The sequence below is a fragment of the Lingula anatina genome, chromosome 6 (genome assembly GCF_051362555.1).
Source record: "Lingula anatina isolate TDL-2025a chromosome 6, LinAna3.0, whole genome shotgun sequence".
NCBI classification, from domain to species: Eukaryota; Metazoa; Brachiopoda; class Lingulata; order Lingulida; family Lingulidae; genus Lingula; species Lingula anatina.
The window spans coordinates 7920654-7936008 of NC_141772.1; the positions used below are offsets into that span (position 1 = coordinate 7920654).

At 37.1% G+C, this 15355-nt stretch overlaps 1 protein-coding gene across 3 annotated transcripts; it reads right to left on the reverse strand.

Moving 5' to 3' along the window:
* Window positions 1–1686: 1686 nt before the first annotated feature.
* Window positions 1687–14855, reverse strand: LOC106178641 (neuronal acetylcholine receptor subunit alpha-10-like). Of its 3 annotated transcripts, XM_087015748.1 has the most exons (8): window positions 14650–14855; window positions 13888–14170; window positions 12514–12668; window positions 11529–11573; window positions 7644–7753; window positions 3462–3997; window positions 2769–2965; window positions 1687–2432 (listed from the first exon to the last, which is right to left on the reverse strand). In XM_087015748.1, exons 2-8 carry the CDS (start codon window positions 13979–13981, stop codon window positions 1998–2000), a joined length of 1572 nt encoding a protein of 523 aa, XP_086871874.1. In that variant the 5' UTR covers window positions 13982–14170; window positions 14650–14855; the 3' UTR covers window positions 1687–1997. The 3 variants fall into 3 exon arrangements, with proteins under 3 accessions (XP_086871874.1, XP_086871873.1, XP_086871875.1); XM_087015747.1 differs by lacking the exon at window positions 14650–14855 and having other exon boundaries at window positions 13888–14370; XM_087015749.1 differs by lacking the exons at window positions 13888–14170; window positions 14650–14855 and adding an exon at window positions 13384–13509.
* Between the last annotated feature and the right edge of the window lie 500 nt (window positions 14856–15355).

A 15355-nucleotide genomic window follows, 5' to 3' on the forward strand; every position in this document is an offset into this window, starting at 1 on the left:
TTATCTGACCTACTTGTAGGTGTATCTGCCCCAATTATAAGCAGCACAGAAAGTTAGCAGAAAATATTAGTTCAAATTTCTGGTTTTTTCCCCAGTAATATGAAACCATATCCTTCGATATATTTTCTTTTTATTTTATTTGACACTATTTGGTCGGCATTTGTGGCAAAAAATTGACTCCAAATGCATCTCTAAAATTGTGTGATGTACACGCGTTTTCATTCACTTGAAGCAAACCTCTCATAGGATTCTGGTTTTCCACAGCAAGATTATATTTTGTAAGTACTGTGAACAGCCCACCATATCTATAGCTATAGGTTTGGCGTATGTGCTTTGGGTTTAAAGGAAAAAATCGATGTGCCCGCAAAAGCCAACTTTTGTTCCACTTTCAATTTAGAATTAGCATTTGTTCTTGAATTTCACTTGCAAAACAACTGGACATATCAAAATATGTAAAAAAAAAATTATACAGTAAAAAAGCTCCCCTAATCCCTGCTTTTATTCTTTTTATTATATTTTTATTGTATCTTTATATTTAAATTTTAAAAAAAACTTCCCTCCCCACGGCCAATTTAGTCCCTAGCTAATGCATGTGCAGCTGTAGAGTTTTATTAATAATCTGCAACTCTTCTTCGCAGTCTCACTTGTCCCAGGTCTCATGTTATCATTATTATTTTCGTTCAGGTAAACTACACACAGAACGGCATATTTCCCGTTTTGAGTTTTGTTATATTGTTGTAAATCGTTCACGTGCTAACATGTTTCATATTTTCAATATGGCTCCTGCATCCTCGAGCTTGTATAAAGTTAGGTGCAGTGTTAAATAAAGGGGACTTTTGTACTTCTTCCCATGTATGAAAGCAGTCTGCATCAGGCTTCACAACGGTGGAATAGACTACATAACTGAGGAGTCTGGGCCAGGTGGAATAAAAGAACTCAATTTTAGACCTAAAAATAGCCTATTGTCCAACAGGACAAAACAGCAATGACTCCATTTAAATGAGAATATTGCATAATTATTTTAAGCAGTAAGATTTATGAAAAGATTCGTTTTTTAGAAGGATGTTTACTTCTTTCAATCTTTTTAAAAACAAATTTAGCCTTGCAAGTTTGACTTCACAGTTAGGACAAACTTCCTACTCCAATCCTTTACTGACACCGGTCTCAGGTCAAATTGTGTGGAAGCAGTGGTCCATATCAACTGTCACACAGAAAAAGTCATATAAAAAAAGACGCATTAGTGCACTTAATGTCACCGCTTAAAAAAGAATCTAGGGCATCTAGCGTATCCGCGAATAGAGAAAAGAATCAATTATATCAAAACTCGCAGCCGCATATACAAAATGAAAGTATAAAACACACTCGACTACCTGTTAATGAATAGCATCAACATTTGCGTCGAATAAAAGTGCTCTAATAATCAATTAATAAAATTGAGCTTGTAAGGAGTCTTATTAAATAAGATTTAAGAGATTTAAGAATCAATGTTAACCTTTTAAAAAGCTGCAGTTTCTCAAAACCCACCCAGTAATAATGTGATAAACAATGACCGTTATTTTGAGTCACTTTTGGCAAACCCACGTTAATGGTCTTTCGCTTTTTCCGTATTCTTTCTCCTTTAAAACATATTAAAATAACTTTTTTTATAAAACTTTATTGTTGAAGAAAGATGTGATTATTGCGTGGTGTTTTATTTGTTGGCTTAATTAGCGTGAAGGACATAGGCACACATGCAGAGCGCGTATGTTCTATACAATTAGTTCACACAATGTCCTCCGCAATGCGGAGCTGGAAGACATCTACTGGTTTGTATAAAACAGATAAAATGCTGCTACCTGCGGCACGTGCATGGAAAAATAAATCTTCAAATCTCATGTTGAAATACCGCGGGAGATGCTGCGGGAAAACCCTCTAGAATAATACTGCATTGCGGATGAAATCAGAGTTTTAAAAGTTTGTGGTTTTTTGCTGTATTGCTGTAACCACGGTCTTTTTGTTCAGTGACTTCCCTGCGAACAGTTTGGCGCAGATGCAAAAAACATCACAGTTGCAATTACAGTGACAATAAAGTAAATATACATTGCCAAAGTATCAATGATTACTGCTATGAGTTGCCATTCTGTCTGTAAGCTATCATCTTTACGGACTTCTTTTTTATGCGTTTCCTCGGCTTCTAATTTATGAAGTATCTTCTGCAGAATTCGGTTTGTTTCCAACCGAGGATCTGGATCGTCTTGGAGCAATTGCATCTGAACATCGGACGGGTCGGCAATGTCAGGGGATTCTCGGCTTTCATCGATGCACGCCAACACGCTCCCCTCGCTGTTGTTGTGGACGCCATTGTGGAGTTCGCCTGTGAATCTAAACTTTCCGACTTTTTGTTCCTTTTCGGATTTGTGCTTTTTAAAAGTCAGTGGTTGTTTGGACCTTTTCTGAAATATGCATATATTCCATAAATGTCCAATCAGAACATTTTAAACGTTCAAAACCCTTATAGGCCTAATTATTAAAATCAAAAATAACAATGTGCTAAATAGGACAAAAGATTCCGGGAGTCAAAAGAAATTTTCTCTAAATCATACTTCCATTCCATTAACAGAAGATCATCTTTTAATTTAAAAGATGTCAAATAGCATCACATTTACTTAAACATGAAAATCCCAATCCCCTTCTTTCTCTTTAAATTAACTTTTTAATCACGCACGCGCAAACTCACACACACGCGCACACACACAAAGATCATATCAAAGACTTTCTATAATATTTACCTTCCTATAGATCCCTCCTAGAGCTTCCCTGACCGTTTTTCTCTTACACGTGATAGTTGCCAGGTAACCAAAGAACAGCGTTTGCATCCATCCGGGCACTTGGTGTCCGCGCTCACCGCTGAAGTGGTAATTACTGACCAAAACGCAGGAGGCAGTGGACAAACAGAGGAGAACCAAGACCACGCCGAAGTAGACACCTAAAAAAATTAATTGGCAAGCAGATTCACGACACATTTTATACAAGCAAAGGAGAAATAATTTCAAGTTACAGTATTGTATCTAAAGACAATTATATACTCGTGGTATGGAAAAAATAGCCATATAAAATTTCGGGGAAAAATGGATGCAACGTTTTTGTCGTTTCACCGCAATGGCAATAGCAGAATCCTCGTGGCACAACTAAAGCATCAGCCGTGATCACATATTTTAGAATGCACAGATGTGGGATTGTCCATCAATTTTGTACAAATATAAATGTATTACTGTTTTTACTATAAAAAGAAACAAGGCCCTAACACTACATGTACGTCTAATAGGCCAATAGATCGGGATAGACCGAGCTGACAAACAAACAAACAAGAGAGCTGTGTTTGACTGAGTACATTTTATGGAATACTTCACCAGTGAAAGTTAATAGTAATCAGCTCATATAAAATTTTCTCACATAGGAATATATATAACATCTCAACTTACCCAGCAGAGGCAATACCTCTGACTGTGTTGGAGTCTCTGAAGCCACAATCTGCAAGAACACCATCAAGGCAAGCACGACTGTGATGCCAAAGGAAACCTTCTCCCCAGATTCAACAGGCAGTTTAAAACTAACAGCAGTCATCACCAAGATGAGGATACAAGGAAGAACAAGATTATACACATAAAACAGTGGTTTGCGACATAGCACCAAATAAAACGTCACATCGGGATACGGCTCTGGACAGCAACCGTAAACCGTTACTGTTCGCCGAACTGGCACGTCCAAAAGTTCCCAAGCTCCATTCAAGACGAAAGATCTCATGTCTCCGGTTGAACTTTTATTAAATAAATCCAACTGGTTCCCGTTGTAGTTCCATGAACCGAATTTTAATGGACAGTCGTGCTGGTCGTATGGAAAGTAACGGACGTTCATGCGGCAACTTGCCCGGTATATGATTGGCGTATTCCATTTGACTGTCCCGTCACTGCGGACGACTGCGGGGTAGCTTGTCACGTCTCTCTCTTCTTCCCGAACACTACAGAATATCAGAGATAATATTAACAATACGTAAAACCCTTTCTTTATAAACTATAGTCAAAAACTTACTTAATATCCTGCTTTTAACAGAATTTATAAGCTATATAGGCTAATAATGACGCACTGTTTTAAAAATTGATTTTTTTAACAAACATTCAACTGACAAAATACGAAAAAAAGACCCACAGTAACTTGAAACCTTTTCTTTTGTTTTTAAATAGATTATTTTATAAATATAATTGTTTTGTTTCTAATTCTGATCAAATTTATATAAGCTAATTGATGCTTAGGCACCTAGCGCTTGTAGGCCTGTTCGTTTTGTTGTCATCTAAAAACTTCGCTCCAGGATGAAATTCCTTTAAGCCGAAAATTTTGATGATTCTATACAATGATAAATTTGTCGAAAAGGGAGTGAATTTACTATTCTATCGGTACATTTGGAGACGGCAAAGGCGTCAGACTAAAATTCTCTGGGCTAAAGTGAGCACAGTCTTTTTGGTTTCATTCATAGCCTTATGCACCACCTTTGAAGTAAAGTCCAAGGTTAAAGAGCTACTTGAAATGCAGCATGGTTATATAAACCTACAAATGTTCCTACCTTAACCAACATCAACGCTCCATGCATTTTAAACAAAAAGAGTTGAAGTAACAAGAGGTGACTGTTCATTTTGACACACGGATAATGTCCCTCGCTGCCCAATATTGGGTTATTTGGGCACGTGAGCCGATTCATCAGCGTTATTCAGGTTTTTTAAACCAGTAACATGCGCCATTTGCCTCTCAATCAAATCATAATCGACTTAAAAATAGTTTGTCACATTCACCTATAAAATTGTCACTGAATTTTTATTTAATACTCCAATCATATACACTGATGCTCATAAGTTAAGCAACACCCCGTTTTTTCAAAAGTTTCTTCTGTCATGATCATTATTTCATTTATTGGTGGGGTTATGCATATTTCTTTCATATTTTATAAATGACATATTAAATTTGAATATTTCGGGTAAAGAAATACACAAAATAGCTTATTGTAATAATCAAAATAACTTTATTAACCAAACGGTACTAAAATATGCCAAATCATGTGTCAAAAAAGTATGCTCACACAGCAAAAAGTCCGTGATGATTAAAACAGCTTATTATGAAAAAATAAAGTTCGATCATCTAAGAATTAGTTTTAATAAAAGAAGACTGTAGATAATAGATGATTAATCGTCTATTATGCAATAAATATCGGGTGTGCCTTCCCTGGTTTTGAACAACAGCTTCACATTGTCTCCTGCAACTTGCCACCAAATTCTGCCAATCTTGCTTTGAGAGCCGGTTCCATTCTTCATTTACTGCCTGCTGGACCTCTTTAATGTTTCTAACTGGAGGTTGTCTCTCATTTACTGCCCTGTCAATCATATCCTAAGCATGTTCTATTACATTGAGAATTGGTAAATATGCAGGCCAATCCAAATGTGGGATACCGCGCTGTTGCAGCGCGTCTTGCACGGACCATGCTTTCTGGATGGGCGCATTGTCCTGCACCAAAATGATTTTTCTTTCTGGATTTGCTTGAGTGTGTGATTGTATGCACCCCAATGGTCTTTCGTCTCTGTATTGTTGACCAGGGCACCTCCCTTGAATGACGTACGGTGGCAATTTTTCATTGTTTGGTTGATATGAACTGGGCCTGGTGGCATAATCGAACCAGATATCATCATCTCTTGCGTCGGTTAAAATTATTCTACCAGAAAGAGGCTTGTCCAATACATGGTGAGTTGGGCGACATTTTGCTACCAGCTTGGACACTTGACTTGGTGCTACATTTTTGTTGCCTTGCAATCTGTCTCTTTGGCACCCCAGCACGATGGCTTCCCATTATTTGCCATCTGATTACCTCGTTGAGTCCTCTTCTAACCATTGGTTGGTCCAAAAGAACAAATTGTGCCCATGAAAAAAGGCCAAACTGGAAGCTCCTCATGGCATGACCAAACTGTTTTTCGCAAGTGGGACCCCCATTGCATATTCTGTCGTGTCCAACAGCAAATAGTACTCTAATGTCACGGTCCAGTAAGTCAAAGTAAAAACAAGAGAAATATCTAGCTATTGTACAAATTTTGCCTCAATAAAATTTTTGGTTGCTGAGAAATTCGAGAAATAAGAAAGTGTTGCTTAACTTATGAGCATCAGTGTATATATTCTTTTAATCTTAAAAGATCATTTTTTTTTTTTTTGCCCTCCGTACTCACTTTTCGGCATATGCGGCACATTTAGCCCGAGAAAAGTAACTGACGACACGCGAGATTGGCCTACTAGTGCTTCATAAACAATACCTGGGTTTAGGGGTTAGAGCAGAGGTAAAGCAACAGTAAAGTTCCTGGACTGGCATTGAAAGATATTGTTCGTATGGTAACTTTCAGCGTACCCTCCTCAGTGAGGTGAGATAATCCACACTAGTCTGAATCAGGACAAATTAATACAGACATATTGCCACCTAGTGCATTAAAATGCATGTGTAGGGCCTATGTAGAGTGCGGTATATAAAAATACTTTTTAAAAACTTTTTTAATCACAAATTACCATTAATTATTTCCGTTTTGGCCATATGCATATCCAGACATCTTGTCACCCTATTCCCTAACTCATTCATTTATTGTAGTGCCAATGTGATACAGCATAGAACATTAGGGCCTATGGAACAGGTTAGATAGTGTGCAGTTGCTGCCAGTGTCATCTCTGTGCACCACCGTGACAAAGACGTCAAAATTAAAACGCTACTTGCAGTACTTAAATGTTGTGTTTGTCCTTGAAAACTCATACTTGAGACAGCGTTGCGTGTATTTAAAATTTAAAATAAAGTGACACGACACTGGCATTTTAATGTGGTGTCAAAACACGCCATGAAACTAGCATAATACTTCAGGAACGAGATCTTAAATTGAAAGGAGGTTCATTTTATTTGACTTGAATTTATTTGGCAGTATGTGTTGTCTTCAGGTGATAACCCAGTTTTAATCAATGCTCAACGGTCACTTGAACAAAATAGGACAATACTCTTATGTTTGTATTTTTAACAATCTGCCCACAGCAACATAAATACCATTTCTGTATCAAAATACCTCCTCTCATTTTGAATAATTATCTACAGCTAATATGTCAGTTTATATCTAATTTATCAAAATTTTGCTCACATATCAATGTGCACCGTCATGCTAATTAGAAAATGTCTGATTTCCAAAAAATGGGACTACTACATGTTAAGGATTTTTATTTACTTCTTAGTCTTAAGTCCAGAAAAAGGGGCAGTATTTCAAAGCACGTTTTCTAAAATGGACATATTTTGCTTGGCAATAGAGAAATATTGGATGCCTAATATGCACTAAATACACACCTACTGGTAAATACCAGAGTCCCTTATTGAGAATAAAAAATGGTGTTGTCAATGAGCCTGATACATAAGACAGGCCCCAAAAATAATACAAAGCCCACCCTAGCCCCATTCTACTTAGGACAGCCATCCCTTCCTTAGAAATATTCAACCGATTGTAGATTCAAAATAAAATAAATCTGACCACAAGCGGTCACAATCTAGAACTTGCGGAGCGAAAGGGACATTCCCAATAAAAGTTATGTTATTTTTTTATCTCACTTACTCATTATATAGAGTCGTATCTGGCCTCCATATTGATGTGATTGGGATATGAAATGACGAGATGTTATCATGGTCACTGGCGTTCCACTTTAGCAGGTGATCTTGCCATTCCTGCAATGATAAATAATTCTTGGTTTAAGATGGCTATCAGTTGGGTGTCGGAAGGGAGTAGCACAGTGTATTTACCTGAACCAAGAGCGGCTGAAAAGCCCTATTACTGGACAAGTCAGTCCTAAAAAAAAAGAAATTGAAACCCCCACTGATGTCTGAAAGCCAGAGTAACGTGCAGCATTCCATTTCCTCAATGGACAAATAGTCGATGGTTTAGAATCGCCAAAATATAAATTGTGGTTACAGAAAATTACTGGTGTGTCATGACCTTATCATAACTTTATCCAGGATGGTCAATGTTATTTATATACTTTTTGTGTTTAAAGTTTGGAGCTATCAGATCATGATGGGGCCGAGTTTGAGGTCTCTCTGCACGGGGCCATGCAGTCACCATTAGAACAGGACCAGCACTCTTCTTCCATATTGGTATATGACTGTGTTAAAGCACTTTGTACATTGATAAATACATATACTTTTAGTCATCTTTACCTTAAGGAAAATAATAATAACTGGGTTAATTCTGGGGTATGGTTCATTATGAAACGGAAAAGATCACGTTACTCCCACATGTATCATACTAGTACATAGCTATGAAAATACTACAAAAAATACATAAAATGATGGATTCCATTGTCAATTTTTACTCCATCATCATAAATATGGAAATTACCATTAAATGGTAATTAGATTTTTAAAGTACACTACAAAATCGCCTTGGATGTAGACCTTAAAATGAAAGGTATTTTACTAAGAGAGAAAGGAATCATAACTATGTAGGTTTTTTCTTCGTGAGTAGTAGAAAGTGGCGTGGGAAAAATAAATACCTGTAAATAGTGTTCTACGTATCGGCATAGTAAGATAAAAAGTCATGGCAGGGAACGTTTACCTACGGGATCCCAGTTCATATTTGTGCTCTCTTTATCTACAGTTTGTATAATTTATGTTATAAAGCGCATTTGTTTACATTAAATTATCTCCCTTTGTATATTTTCTTATCCATCTATTTCTTAGCGTTATTTGTGTATTTGTTATTCCTTTTATATAGCATATATTTTACAATAATGGATAAACAAATAAAATGAAGAAATACAGCTAATATTATATATCAACATCATGTCTACCTTGATAAATATTTAGCCCACGATGCGGTAGTTAAAGCATTTTGGTTTAATTTTCAATATGTATTTGATCTTATTTTTGCCTATTGCTGAAACAAAAAAAAGAAAGACCCGAAATTTGTGCAGGGCTGAATCAAACTATTTCCCAACCAGAGAAGTAATAATTCCAGGTGCAATGTTAGTGTTTGGAGACAGCGGGGAACAGATTGTTTGCACGTGGGATCTTATTTGTAAAACAGTATCAGCCCACTTTGCTTTTTTTCGTTAATTGTTATTTTCCTTAACATCTGTAAATATTTGGACTGCTTAATTCAGTCGGATAGGCTTGTACCTTCACAAAGTTAACACAAAACACCCCTTCCCCCAAAAGATGACGGCAAACTAGCAAAGCATGGTAGGCCTATTCGTTACATCTAGTTTTGCTTCATCGATCATTTTTACAAAATTTTTTGTTCGTTTGTTTTCTTGACAAATTTAAAATATCTGAGACACCTTCATAGAGATAATAAATACTTCATGAGATAGAAAAACATTCAAACCGAAATTGCACAACATTCCCTGGAATTTGCCCTTCAAAGCTACAATCAACAAGGAAAATGCTGTGCGTTAAAAGTTTACACGATCTTTGCATGGCATATAAATACAGCACACAGATCATATCTATGAAGTGCGTGATTACTGAACGCTCGCTTACTTTTAGTTCGTTATGCCTAACGAGAGATATCTATTAAACCGAAAGACGAACCCATGTACGCTAAGAGAGCATTCACATCGAGAAGAGCCGAGGACTAGCAAGGCCGAGGCCTAAACATGGCGGACCTACATGAAGGAATCCTTTAATGGTCTCTCAATGACATTCATTCTCTAAGATCACATATTGAGAGGAGAAATGGGTTGGGTAATGCTTCTAATGGGATTTGTGTCGTTAATATTAACTGTCATAAAAACTCTCTCACCATGAAATAGAAACGCACCCTCAATCTCTCAGCAAGACTTATCCATATTATCAAAATAGTATTTTTTTCTTTTATTTTCAAACTGTAGATCTAGGCCTAACTTTTTGCAGATATTTTTAATAATTCAAAAATTTACCCAACCCTTCTATTCGAATATTGGCCTGAATTTATATTTTCTGTTCAATCTATATAGCGTAGAAGCCAATTAGTTGCGCAACACTTATCAGCGAGTTGTCAACAGTCGAGATTACCCCTGGTGTGGTGAATTACTATTTATGGCTTTTTATAGCTTAAAACTCAGGCCTACCCAACTACCAGACTCGGCACATAAGGATCCTGAATTAACCGGTATATCGGGCCACACTACCCATTTTCAATGGGTGTGTGTCAGATCGCATTTCGGAGTATCAGTCAGAACACCGACAGGATGAGCCCACGCTCGACTGTCACCTTGATTGGATAGTAACGGGTTGTCGTAAAATCGCTATATGCATAAATTTGAAAACCACCTAGAACAACCTTAGACTGCCACATAAATCTAATACAATGCAAAAAAAAGCCCAATCAAAAGTGGATAAAGCATTCAAACCGAATGTCGTAAAGTCCCCATATAACCCCATAGAGACAATAAAATAGAGTAGTCTAAAGTAAGAGTACAGTCTAAGGTTGTTCTAGGTGGTTTTCAAATTTATGCACCCGGTTTTAAAATCATATAGCGATTTTACGACAATCGTTTACTATCCAATCAAGGTGACAGCCGAGAGTGGATGAGCCCGCGGTCGTCCTACAAAATTTTGTTCTGGGGTGTGATACTCCGACCTTGAAAACGGGTAGTGTGGTCCGATATACCGGTTAATTCAGGATCCTTATGTGCCGAGTCTGGTAGTTGGGTAGGCCTGAAACTGATCCCGACACCAACAACCGCAGCACGTAATGGGCACAATATTTTTTCACACAGGGCAAATAGACCTCCCTCTGAGTCTGTACCTGTCACATATGTGTCTGTGATTTTTCGGGCATTGTGTAGGGCCTACATGCTGCTGTCACTTCAAAATTGTTTACAGATTCGCCTGTTGTTCGGTGAATTGCTGCACATGCACCTGCTGTTTCGCCAATTTTAATACGCGTGGTCGTTCTTTGTGGGATTGTAATACACGCACTATTTATACCTGTTCATCATCATTAGCACCTTACTGGCAATTTTTCCAATATAATCCAGGTGCAAAAAATGTCAAACTTCCACGCGCAGTACAGGTTCTAATTTTCACAATCAAAAATGAAAATAGTAAAGTTCAAAAGTTTTCTAATGAAAAAAGTGAACTTTCACGTGTTGAATTCTCCTGTTTTAAAATAACATCTTCGTGATCATGAATCAGCTTTTATTCCAGGACACTTGGCTTTGAACATATTTCATAAAATTACTAGAGCACTTCTTGGAGTCACCCAATACAGCCCCTGGATTTTCTCCCTGCATGCAGGCTCATTTTAGCCGGAGTCACTTCAACCAAGGAGTTATTATAACTCCTTGCTTCAACTATCCAGGGATGCTTAAATCACAGGTATAGGTAAAACTCAAGGTGAAAATTGTGGAAAGGCTACTCTCCCAAACTGCAAAAAATATATACATTTCCAAATTTATTATGGATTTTGATGATGGATTCCCAATTAAACCGAATGTTAATATACAGATGTTATACGTACCTGCCTTACCCATATACTGACAAACAAGGTCTGATCTACGGCGCTCTGAAATGAAAAAGGTAAAGATTCTCATACGGTGCTGTTACTTCCACAGAATAAATATTTCTAAAAATAACACACGTAATGAAGGGTACAGTATCAGTCTGTCTGTTAATGCAATCCATTATTTATTTATTCATTTATCTTGCATGTTATTTTACAGTATATCCATCTAAACAGAAATGTTAGAATAATCTAATTATTGCCGCCAATGTCCTAATATTTCGTCAGAAGAGCAATATGGGAACATTTAAGCGGAGTAGTAATATGAAAAACCTGTTGATTGTACAACCCCACATATTAGCTTATATGCGGATGGGTCATATTTGCACACATGGGGCTCTGTTTTTAAGGCATTTTAAAGAAATATTTTTATGACGCCAACGTTTTGATGGAATCCAGTACTGCTTAACACCACTAACTGTTTCCATCACAAAGCTCCTATTTCATTGCTTTTGATTTCTTTTCATATTTTACGCTTCGAACTAGTTCCATGTTGATTTAAAACAGCGTGTTACGATATATCTTATCTTACATCTCTTAAATCGGAGTAATTTTATTTGATTAACCTATTTCGGCAAAAAATGGCCACTTCAACTTCAACTAGCACCACTACTACTACAAGTATTAACTACTACAGCTTTTGGTGGATGTAGTTGCAGTGCTGCTGCTGTTGTTGCTGCTACCATTACTGCTAAAATCATGATCACAACCACCAATACCACAACTACTCCTATTTCTACTAACCCTTGTGCTACTACTACTTCTACTACAACTTTTACTACTACTACTAGTCTACTACTACTACTACTACTACTACTAACCCTGGTGTTGCTGCTGCTACTACTACTACTACTACTACTACTACCAACATCATCCCACCACCACAACAAATACTACTAGGCCTTAATTTGTACTACTACTACTACTACTACTACTACCTTACCAGTTCTATTAATTGGTTTACGGCTATGTCAATGAGCACCGTCGTTGGCAAGGACTGGTTCCAGATCGGTCGGCTTCCGGGTTTGTAATTTTTCAAAAGGTCTGCCTTTAAATTCGTCAAAGAAGAATAGGAATCTGCTCCGTGTGCATGTGTTCCTAAAATTATATTTAAAGATAAAACAGTGAGCTGGTCAAATTAAGCAGCTTCCCTATACATTTGTAAGTCACGGAACGAGTTGATACATGTATTATATTTAGTCTAAAATACATTATGTGACAAATATTTAGCAACAGAACACCTGATGATTACAAAAAGCAATTTTGATTTAAGTCCAAATTTCCCATTAATGATTTAAGTTGTTTGTAATCATGATAACAACTATTCTTTAACGAATATGAATGTAATCTGAAATTAACAACGATTAAAGGGTCACATTAAAAGCTGTTAACCATTTGTCTCTGTAGTGTCATAAAACTTGTATATTGACATTCGTTGTCTAACTGGGTATTCTCTGATATGGACATCCTCTACCTGTAACTTATTATTAAAATACCAAGAATACATACGATAGATCTACTAAATGGCCGTGTTTGTCACCAGGCACTAAGGGCTCTTTCTAATAAACCATCGTTTTACGCAGAAGGATATTTTCACTGGAAATGGGCCCTTGGGGTTAAAATGACCATATGGACAACATAAGCGATGATATTAGCGGCAGCGAGGAATAATAATTCAGAGTAAATGCAAATTTCGCAGTAATCTATCGTCAATTTCATTGAACGCTAACCACATAAAATCCGGTTGAGCCGTTAAACGGCTTGTGAGGAATAACGCTAGTTATACACTACTTCCTTACTTGCAGTATATTACCTCCTGATTGAATGGACAAAATACACATTTAAAGGTATTTCAGGTTGACAAAGCTTCTCTCGAGGGACGAGTCACTGCTTATTTCATATAACCCTCATTGATAATTTAAAGACCTACTCATTAATCAAATGACTGTGTGATGTCCAGTTCACCCAGCGATAGTGCATGTACATGTATATATAGGCAAATGTCGTCGCTAAAATTTGATAGCATCCTATTTACAATAGACTTACTACTTGGTGCTGCGCGTCTATGATAAGGAATTAACGGGTGCTGTTGATAAGAAGTCAAGTTTTAAATAGGACAACACGACGTTTATTATAAATGAAGCGACAGGAAAGTATCTGTTTTTTCAAGTGTGTGTGTGTGTGCGAGAGAGAGAGAGAGAGAGAGAGAGAGAGAGAGAGAGAGAGAGAGAGGGAAGGGAAGGAGTGACCGAGAGAGAGAGGGAGAGAAGAGGTGAACGAGAGAGAGAGAGAGAGAAATGTCCTGAAAAATACCTACCCAGACATAAACTCGAAATGATAATGACATACAAGCTCATCACAGTGCTCACAATCCAGCGGAAATTTAATCCAACGACGAATAAATAAACCATCCTCTTTGGTAGATCTTAAGTCATGTGCCTCGATAGTCAATCAGATGGCATTCAATTATCTCCATGAGCCAGCTTTTTTCCCTAGTTAGTCCATAATTGTCCACGGTATTCACATCGCTACGGCTACAGATAATCCATTCAAGTCGAAATTCTTATATTTGGGACAAATAATTCTCGAACAAGTTTTACCTGTAATACAGGAAAGAGATACGATATGGAAGTCCGTGTTTTTGTAACACACGTCTAGGATGTAAAACGAGATTAAATAAAACATAAAAGGCCCACGCTTCCACGTTGTTCACACAAAACCCTGTCTGTAACCCATTCACGTGCTCTAATACACAACTACTATTTTTCAGGTCAAGTTGGTTGACTCATTATGATGGGGGAGCGACTCAAACAGAAAGTCTGCCACGATTCCGTGTCAAACCACAGAGCTAACACTGCTGCTATGGCAACAATCGGCTTGCTTGAGCCCAACATACATGTATTGCTGTGTAGTGTTTTTTTTTTTAATTTAGCTATAGTGTACTCCACGTTTAATCTACGTTGCACACTGCCATTTGCTACTATTCCACAACATCAGCCAACCGGTTACTCAAACATTTTCTCCATCCAAGCAACTAATTATGACATTTAAAATGTGCAATGAAAAGCGTGACTCTCACCCACTGCTATCACTGTGTAGATGAAATTAGATGAATATTTCAGTTGTTTCCGAATCGAACTTATAAATCCAACACAAGTCTGTCGATTAAGCTGAATCCATTAACGATTTCCAAGTCGCTTCCGGATACACAAGACTGAAAGAGAAAGCGATATCGACACGTTTGCAACTGCCTGTGGATGATAAGGTCGTCCTGTGAACTAAGCCAAGGGCATGCTATAATACAGGGATTTCGCTGGTGCATACCTTAATTGAATCTGATTAAGAGGTTAGGTCGTATAACATATGTTATGCCACAGTAGGCCTATCAAGTCAGAATTGCACTGAAGTACTGTATATGTAGTATAAACGTACTATATAGCATTTTAATTCGCTTTTTTCTTTTCTCTTTTATTTATTTTTTAGATGAAAAAAAAAAACACAGTAGCACTTGATTCACGTTTGTAAGTGTAAGTTGGCCTATGTACAATTGGCCTTTACGTTTACTCTATAAAATTATATTTCGTTTAAGAAGTATAATCTTACTATGACACTTATAGTTACTATTATAATTGACAATGAAGAAAAAAGTGCTGGAATGCGATTATTCAGAAAACACGGTGTTCATACTTGCCAACGTCGCATCCCCGGCAAAACTTAACTATCGAATCAAGTTTTATCAAATGAACTTCTGATCAGTTTTTTTTTTTTTTTTCAAAATAAACTTA

Coding starts and splice junctions, on each gene's coding strand:
- LOC106178641 (XM_087015748.1), bottom strand. CDS start 13,981: ATGGTTTATTTATTCGTCGTTGGATTAAATTTCCGCTGGATTGTGAGC. Junction 12,669..13,887: donor CATTTCGAGTTTATGTCTGG/GTAGGTATTTTT, acceptor ATATAATTTTAG/GAACACATGCACACGGAGCA. Junction 11,574..12,513: donor TAAACCAATTAATAGAACTG/GTAAGGTAGTAG, acceptor TTTTCATTTCAG/AGCGCCGTAGATCAGACCTT.